This window comes from Chrysochloris asiatica, unplaced genomic scaffold (assembly GCF_000296735.1).
Source record: "Chrysochloris asiatica unplaced genomic scaffold, ChrAsi1.0 scaffold00011, whole genome shotgun sequence".
In the NCBI taxonomy this organism is placed as follows: Eukaryota; Metazoa; Chordata; class Mammalia; order Afrosoricida; family Chrysochloridae; genus Chrysochloris; species Chrysochloris asiatica.
The window spans coordinates 24,345,272-24,354,653 of NW_006408529.1; the positions used below are offsets into that span (position 1 = coordinate 24,345,272).

Below are 9,382 nucleotides of genomic sequence, written 5' to 3' on the forward strand. Positions count from 1 at the left end.
GGAGCAGAAAGCCTCATCTTTCTCCCACAGAACAGCTGGTAGTTTCGAACTGCTGACCTTGCGGCTCGCAGCCCAATTCGTAACCACTGCGCTACCAGAGCTCCTTAGCAAATAGTATTAGAATTTTTAAAAACTACTTTCAGGTTTGAAAAACATTCCAAAATAGAGGTTGGGGACAAAAATTGTTTCATTGGTTAATATAGTTTACTATGAACATTTATTTTCCATGAAAATTCATTCTGCAGGCTCTTGAGGACTGTCTCGGGGAACAGGCACGGCTCAGAGCCCAGGTGCACCTGCTAGAGACCCGTGTCAAACTTCAACAGGCCAAGATCGCTCACCTTTTGCATGAGAAGGAAATTCAGTTTCTAGATAGAGGAGAAGAGAATAGTGTCATTGACCTTGGAGGGAAGAAGCAATATGCAGGTCAGAATCTATTTTTAATAAGCATTTTAACAGTTTATATGTACGCTCACATACAATGATGGTGCTCATTACTTCTAGTCACTTGTTCATTCTAGGTTTAGCTTATCTTTTTCCAGCAACAAGTGAAGTGAAGTATTTAAAATGTATTCTACATATTATCTTTTTCTGCCTATTCGCTCTATAGTTGATCTCTAATTGTTGTTGTTGTTAAGTGCTGTGGAGTCAGTTCTGACTCATAGTGACCCTGTATAGGGTTTCCAAGAAGTGGCTGCTGAGTTTGAACCGCTGATATTGCTATTGAAACCGAATTGTGGTCCAGTGCTTATCCTATGCCTCCACAACAAGACTTCTGATATCTGATACAAATGATAACTGTCTCTTAATGTTTATAGTTTAATAAAACAACAAGACACGAGATGGCTTAAATACAAGGGGGCTTCAAAAATTTGTGGAAAAATTCCATTATCTTTTAATTCCATTGACTTTTTGAAGCTCCCTCATTTTGTTGTTAAGTGCCATCTACTCAGTTCCAACTCATAGTGACCTTGTATAAGTTTTCCAAGGAGTGGCTGGTAAGTTTGAACCGTCAACCTTGTAGTTGCAGTCCAGTGCTTATCCTACAGCACCACACTAGAACTCCAATTGCTAGTGTTCAAGTGGCACATTATAATTGTGAAATTTCATAGTTGAGCCTTGTATTTATTTATTAACCTTTTCTTGTTATATTTATATAGTTTTTCTTCTGAAATTCTAGTGAGCTTTAGAGTGGCAAATAAGGTAATAGAATCAAAAGGTCCAGAAAGGGAAAATTCAGAATAATTTAGTAAAATAAACAATTTCCCTGTGTATATCTTTTATCATATAGTAATTTTTCTTTAGATTAGGCCAATATTTCGTTCCTAACACTAAATGATCTTAAAACTGAACACATTAGGAAATAAACAACAGTTGTGAGAAACAAAAAGGATCACATCTAGATTACTCTTTTTTATGTCCACATTAGCTCTACAGTTCCCGGATGGTACAAATGGTTAATGCACTTGCTGCTAATCTAAAGGTTGCCTGTTTGAATCTACCCAGAGGCTTATTGGCATAAAAGCCTGGTGATCTACTTTTGAAAAATCAGTACTGAAAACCCTTGGGAGCACAATTCTACTCTGTCACATATGGAATCTCCATGAATCAGAATCAACTCAACAGAAACAATTTGTTTCTTATTTTTGTTTTGTGACTTTAGCACTACCATGATGTATTACAATTTTTCTTCCTATGTGTCTATCTTGGTCAATTAACTGGACACTTCAAGGGACTGGCTTATGCAATTATGGAAATTCCAAAATCCACAGCTCATGCAACAGGCTGGAGACTTCTACTTGCTCACAGATTGGGTATTGTTGGAGGTGCGTGCGAATGTGGGAAGGAGGATGATGCATGGCAAGTCCAAAAGTAGGTCAGGCAGCTAGCTGGAGACTTCCAAAGGTTTTCATCATAAGATCTGCAGGTCAGCCAACAATAAGTGTGAAGAATTGAATGAGTTCTGCCAAAATAATCTATTCATAGTCTGATGCCAGACCACACCCTAAGAAACTCTCCTTTCAAGTAATTGTTACATTATATTAAATTATATAAGGTTAATACATTATACATGTGACATTAGATTGCATATAGAACAGAAACTACTCTAGTGTTGGGCACAAACCACTGAAGTCATAGCCCAAACAACTTGACTAATAACTAATACAAAGAAACACTAAACTTGTTTCAATTTCCTAAAAGCATCCTGCTTTCCTGAGTCTTTAGAACTTTGAAATACTTCTTTCGTCTATTTGGAATATTTTTCTCTATGCTACTCTAGTCTTAGGAGCTCTAGAGCTTAGTGGTTACCAGTCAGGCTGCTAATCTCAAGGTCAGCAGTTCGAAACTACCAGCTGTTCCACGGGAGAAAGATGAAGTTCACAGCCTTGGAAACCCTATACAGAGTCACTGTGAGTGGAAACCAACTCTGCGGCATATAACCACCACCACCACTACCACTCTAGTATGGTCCTGGAGTAACTCCTACTAGTTATCTGCCAGATGCCAGTGTAATCCTCACTTCTTTCAGGAAATATTTCCTGACCTCAAAGTCTGGGTTATTTATCACTACTGTGCATTCAAAAACACCTTTTTAAGTTTTGAATTTTCACATTGTGTTAAGGTTGTTGTTGTTATGTGCCGTGGAGTCGGAATTCCGACTCATAGCGACCCTGTATGAGTTTCCGTAGGGTTTCCGAGGCTATAAATCTTTATGGGAGCAGAAACCGTCATCTTTCTCCCACGGAACAGCTGGTAGTTTTGAACTGCTGACCCTGAAGTTAGCAGCCTGATTCGTAACCAGTATGCTACCAGAGCTCCTTTGACAAAGGTATCTAGTTGATTGTAAACCATATGAGAGAGAGAGAAAAAAATCACATTCAGATTTTTTAAGGACTCCTTATGTTATTATATGTGTAGAGTCATGAATTATAAATAACCATTTATAGACATTTGGTTCAACACCAATCCCTTGTTATAACGCTTGGTTTCCTTTTATAATGACTTTCCCAATTGATTATCAAGTCTCTGCGTGAACATATGTTGTGGCAGAGAGTACTTCTTTTTTTTTTTTAATTTTTATTGTGAATTGAATGAAAGTTTACATGGCAGATCATCAGTTTTACATTCAACAAATCATACACCTTGTTTCATTATAATGCTTATAATCCCTTCAATGGGGACTCTATCTTCCCTCACTCATTCTTAAACTAAACTCCCTCTTAAAACCTTGTAAGCCAGTCACTTCGTGCCTTTATTACCCCCTCACTTTAGGTAGCCAATATCTAAGTTGCCCGTCACTATCTGCCCTCTGGACAGAGGTTACCTCAAATTCCAAGCCAAGTTTAAGATCAAGGGCATCTATTAAAATACAATCAGAGCAGGTTATCAGAACACATTCCAATATCAAATACCTGGCAGGAGGCAGCCAATCAAGTCTTTGTTACTGGGACTGAGTCACTAAACATGAGAGGTCTCGGGCCTAAGCACTGAAAAGCCAATTTCTGTGTTAAGAGTGCTGGGGAACAGGCTTTAGGCAACAAGAAATCACCAAGGAGTAAGGCAAGAAATCAGTTAGTAGGAAATTCAAAAACCAAGATCAGAGCAGGTCTAACTATAAGGTTTTGGAGGACAGGGTGCAGTCAACAATTTTAGAGAGTGTTGTTATTAAGTGCTGACAAGTTCGTTCCAACCCATAGCGACCCTGTATAGGGTTTCTGAGGAGGAGCTGGTGAATTTGAACTGCTGACTTGAGGATCAAACTGATTTGGCAGTTCAGCGCATTAACCCACAGCACCACACCAGGCCTCCATAGAGTGTGTATGTGTGTGTATCATAGGTAACAAAACAGATGACAGACATCCTAGATAACTGTTCCTGGATGCAATACATGGATTACTGTTGCTGTTCTTAAGTGACTTCAGGCTGGTTCTGACTCATAGTGATCCTGTATAGGGTTTCCAAGGATTGGCTAGTAGGTTTGAACCACCAACCTTGTGGGTAGCAGTCTGATGCTTATCATACAGTGCCACACTAGGACACCAACATATGTATATGTATATATAAAATATATATTATTTAATTTATATGAAATATCATATGTATATAATAACTTGCTCAACCCAAAAATTACATTTTGATGTCCTTAAATTAAAACAGAAATGTTCATATGCATGATCTGTGGAAAAATGAATTTCTTTGTTCTTATTCACAAGTTACTTGTGTGGTGCTGTAGGCTAAGCACTGAGCTGCTAACTACAAGATCAGTGTTTCAAACCCATCAGCCGCTCCTTTGAAACCCCATGCAAGAGTGGAAACTGACTCAACAGCACTATACAACACATTATTACTAAATTACTTTCTGAATTCTAATCTCATGGTTGAAAATGCCTTATTACATACAACCTAGCAATTTTTGCAAACAATGCACAAATTATGTGATATTTATATCACATATAATTAAATTGTATCCTTTTTCTTTTTTAGCATGTGGGTGCTGTTGTTGTTGTTGTTAAGTGCCATCGAGTCGGTTCCGACCCATAGCGACCCTGTACAGGGTTTCCGAGGGTGTAAATCTTTACGGGAGTAGAAAGCCTCATGTGCTATTGAAATATAAACCTAAGTTACAGTACCAAAATAATTAATTAAAGACAATTGCAATAATCTGAGCATCACAACTTCTGTTCAGCCAGCTAGATAGAACACTAGGTTTACGATGGCTCCTTCTGCAGGAACCTCCATCTTTATAAGAAAGTCTCTTGACACAGTACGTATCATGGTTAAGATACAGACTCCAAAGAATGGTTTCAAAGCCCAGTTACCCATCGTATTAGCTGTGGCCTTTGGGCACCTCACTTAACTTCTATGTGTCTCATAGTCCTTCCTCATTTGTAAACAGGGGATGATCGAATACATCTTCCTTGTTGTAAGGAGTAAATGAGTTAATACATGGAACATGAGTACAGTGGCATTTAGCACCAAGAAAGTGCTCTGAGAGTATCAGACATTACTCTAAACGTCTCTCCCTTGTTTTCAGAGACAAGTATTCTCTTACACTATCCCCAAAAGAATAAAGCATTCTCAAAAAAAACCCCAACTTCCATTCTCCTAGTAGTGCTCTTCTTACATTGCCTGAGGTTCAAGAAGACAGTGGTAAGGCCAGTTCTGGTATCTCCCAGAAAGCACAAGAGACACAGTGCCTTGGTTCTCAACTTTGAGCCTTAGCCACCCTTTTTAGAACAGGAAAAAGTCTGTTTAGTAGGCTGTCGTGTCTCTTGTTGAAGCAGACACAAATGAAAATTTAAGAACACTGAACTTCCGAGGAAAGGTTAGTGAAGTGGATTGAATGCTTGCTGGGAGGAGAAGCTGAGCAGGGAAGGCAAGACAGGGAGACTGACTGGTGAATGGCCTCCCAGACACGGCTTGACCATCTTGTGAGCAGCTTTGGCAAGAGAAGGAAGTTTGGCAGAGCAGATTCAAACAGGCAACAGGAAAGTTATGATTACTTCTTTTTTCTCATGCTACCCTCATGACCAAGGAGTTCTGGTAGTGTAGTGGTTATGAATCGGGCTGCTAACCTCAAGGTCGGCAGTTTGAAACTACCAACTGTTCTGTGGGAGAAAGATGCAGCTTTCTGCTCCCGTAAAGATTTGCAGCCTCGGAAACACTGTGCAGGGTCATTATGAGTCGCGACTGACTTCCGGGTACTTAACAACAACCCTCATGACCAAAGGAGTGGCCAGCTCCCACCCTCATCCATCCCTAGTGCAAACCCTGTGGTTGGGAGTTTGGAGCCATGTGGTTGGGAGCCACGCTACTGTAAGGGAACCAGCTGCCCCACTTTGTGCCTGGATTTAAGCAGATTTAACTTCAGACCTATAGAGCATACAGAGCCACTAGACCAGCATTTAACCAATCATTCTACCCCCCTCCCCCAGCTGCCCTGTGGCCGTAACAGACACAGAAACCATCTCCATCAAGAGCTTCCTCAAATTACTTTCAGATAGAGTGCACTGAACATTAATAACACCAAGGTAGATAGGAACTTTACATAGGGCCAGAAGCTCTGCTGTCACATTCCTCCCACACCCACCTCGTGAGCTCTGTGACGTGCAGGAGCCCTAGAGTTTTCTCCTGTCTGGGTTCAACAGCTGCACTGTTTTTTTGTTTTTGAGTTTTGTTATTTCATTGTTTTTGCTTATTTATCCTTTCTCCTCTTATTCTTTTTCCATTCCTTTGAATTTTATCTTTTCTATCTCTGCTTTTGTTTTCCCTTCTTTTCTTGTTTCTTATTTCCCATCTTCCCCCCTTTTGATCTTTCTTTACTCTTCTCCATGGTTTTTCCCCTTTTATTTTCACTCTTAATTTTATCTATAGCTCCATTTCTCAGATCCTCTTTTGACTTTGTAGTTATCATATTCTTTTTTTCTGATTGCTGCCTGTTTTCTCTTTTCATTGTTGGATACTTCTATTTTTATTCTACTTTGTTTTTTGTGTGTGGGGTTGGAGGTGGGGGGCAGGGAGGGGATTTCTCCTTCCCACCTGAGAGGAGACAGCAATTTTGTCATATAGCCCAGCAACAACCGTACCCTCTGCAGCTCCACCCACTGGACAAGACCCAATACCATCTTCTACACCACACCAATCGACTATAGACAGCAGCCAACACCCAGTCTAGCCCACTCTAAACTGCAGAGCACAAATGGTGAATGAGAATAGTGTACACACTTCCATTCTCTAACTAACCCAAAGGAGAGTGTTGGTGAGAGCCTAAGAACACATCAACATACAATCATCAATAAAATACAAATATGACTACCCCACAATGTCGTGGAGAAAACAGATCCTTTTAGCTCACATGAAGAAACCAGGGAGAATGGCTCAAACAAATGACCAAAATGCAGATCCAGAAAATGCTTTTGAGGAAAAAGTAATGGAACAACTGAAAAAGACTTCAAAAGAATGATACTTAGGTACCATCAAAAGATTGACCTAGAGATGGAGGAAAGAAAGGAAAACAACAAAAAAAGAACTTTAGAAGAGTTCATGAAAACACTACAAGAACAAACTGACAAAATTAATGCAAATTCTGAAACAATACAAAACCTGCAACTAGAAATCCAGAGGATTAATACTAAGATTTCAGAAATTGATGATACATTGAAAGAGTGAAGGAGTACATTCAAAGCAATGGAAGTCTGAATTAGTGAACGTGAAAATAAATCTCTCAATACTAGTATGCTAGAACAATCAGAAAATAATACCAAGAAAGCCTAAGAGTTATATGGGACATCAAGAAGAGGAATTCTGAATTCCAAAACAGGAAGAAACAATAAAGAATACAGAAAAAATTGTCAAAGAGTTGTTGAAAGGAACAACGAACATCATGAAAGGCAAGAAGATAAACATTCAAGACGCTGAACAAACCCAAAACAAGATAGATCCCAAAAGAAACTCATCAAGATATATCGTAATTAGACTTTCCAAAACCAAAAACAAGGAAAGAATCTTAAGAGTAACTCCGAAAATACCAAACGTTACCTACAAAGGAGAACCAATAAGACAAACTCTAATTTACCAAACGAAACCATGCAGGCAAGAAGGCAATGGGATGACATATACAAAACTCTGAAAGAAAAACATTGTCAACTAGGAATCATACCCAACAAAGCTGTTCCTCAAATATGATGGCGAAATTAGGACATTTTCAGATTAACAGAAATGAAAGGAATTTGTAATGACCAGACCAAATTTACAAAAAAATGCTGAAGGGTGCTGTTTGGAGTGAGAACCAACAATAGCATACAACAACAACACAGACAATTACCATACATTACAACCCCCAGAACTCAATCTAGATATGTTGTTGTTGTTAAAGTGCCGTTGAATTGGTTCTGCCTCATAGCAACCCTGTATAGGGTTTTTGAGGATCTACTAGTAAGCTTGAACCGCTGACCTTAAGGTTCAAACAGACCTGCAATGCTCAGAATGACTATAATGCTCTAATTCAAGATGGCTGACTGGCTGTGTGCCATGGAGTAAGTTACAACTCATAGTGATCCTATATAGAGAGGCTGTACATCTCTATGGGAACAGAAAGCCTCATCTTTTTCCTGCAGAGTGCCTGGTGGACTTGTATGACCTAAATAAAATTCCTTATTGTTGTTTAGTGCCATCAAGATGATTTTGACTTATAGTCACCCTATGTAGGGTTTCTGAGGCATGACTGGAACCACCAACCTCCTGATTATATGTTCAGTACTTATCCATATTAAATTTGAGCTTGGTGTTGTATTTCTACTATCAGTTTTAGCTTTGTAAAAGAGATAAATTCTGCCATTCTGATTTGTAAAACCAAAAACTACACTGAAATGTACTGCAGTTAACTGAATATATATAAATTTAAAAATTGTTTTCCACAAAAATAAAAAATGAGAAAGCAGGGTCTCTGTATCACTACCTTTCTCCCATGATCATATCAAGAAATGTCTTAGTATCTAATGTAACAAACAGAAATACCACTAGTGGATGGCTTCAACAAGCAGAAATTTATTTTCTCACAATGTAGCAGGCTAGAAATCCAAATTAAGTGTGCTGGACTAGACGGAAAGCCTTCTCTGTCAACACTAGAGAAAGGTCCTTGTTTCTTTAGCTTCTACTTCTTCGGAGATCTCCAGATAGCTTGACATTTATCTTACCCATCTCCTTTCTGTTAACTTGTTGAATCTCTTTTATATATAAAAAGGAGCTCTGGTAGCATAGTGGTTACGAATCGGGTTGCTAACCACAAGGTCAGCAATTCGAAACTACCAGCTGTTCTGTGGGAGAAAGATGAGACGTTCTGCTCCCGTAAAGATTTACAGCCTCGGAAACCCTGTGCAGGGTCGCTATGAGTTGGAACCGACTCCAAGGTACCTAACAACAACAACATATATAAAAAGAGATTGACTCAGAAATTATCCTATACATCCTGCCTCATTAGTGTAACAAAGACAGCCCATTCCCAAATGTGATTATAACCACATTTATAAAATAGCCAGGAAGCAAGGCTATTTACACCATATATTTTGGACGGATATAATTCAATTCATGACAAGGACTCAGATAACAAATAATTGAAAAGGAAATAAAACTTTCTTAATATCCACTGAAGGAATCCTGATGGGGCGTTCTAGGATAAGCACTTGACTGCTAACTGCAAGGTTGATAGTTCAAATCTACCAGTCTCTTCTTGGAAACCATGTACAGGGTCACTATGAATTAGAATTGTCTCGACCACACTGAACAACAACAACAATAACATCCACTGGAGTATGTTAACTAAAAAAACCCACTGTTATCAAATCAATTACGGCACATAAGTTTTCTAAGACTGTACATTTTT

General features: G+C 38.9%; 1 protein-coding gene across 1 annotated transcript in view; it reads left to right on the forward strand.

Moving 5' to 3' along the window:
• Window positions 1-9,382, forward strand: part of FGL1 (fibrinogen-like 1) — a 46,468-nt gene that overhangs the window by 14,548 nt on the left and 22,538 nt on the right. The window contains exon 2 of the mRNA XM_006834516.1: window positions 246-426. Within this exon, the coding sequence (XP_006834579.1) occupies window positions 246-426 (181 nt within the window). The remainder of the gene's footprint in view (window positions 1-245; window positions 427-9,382) is intronic.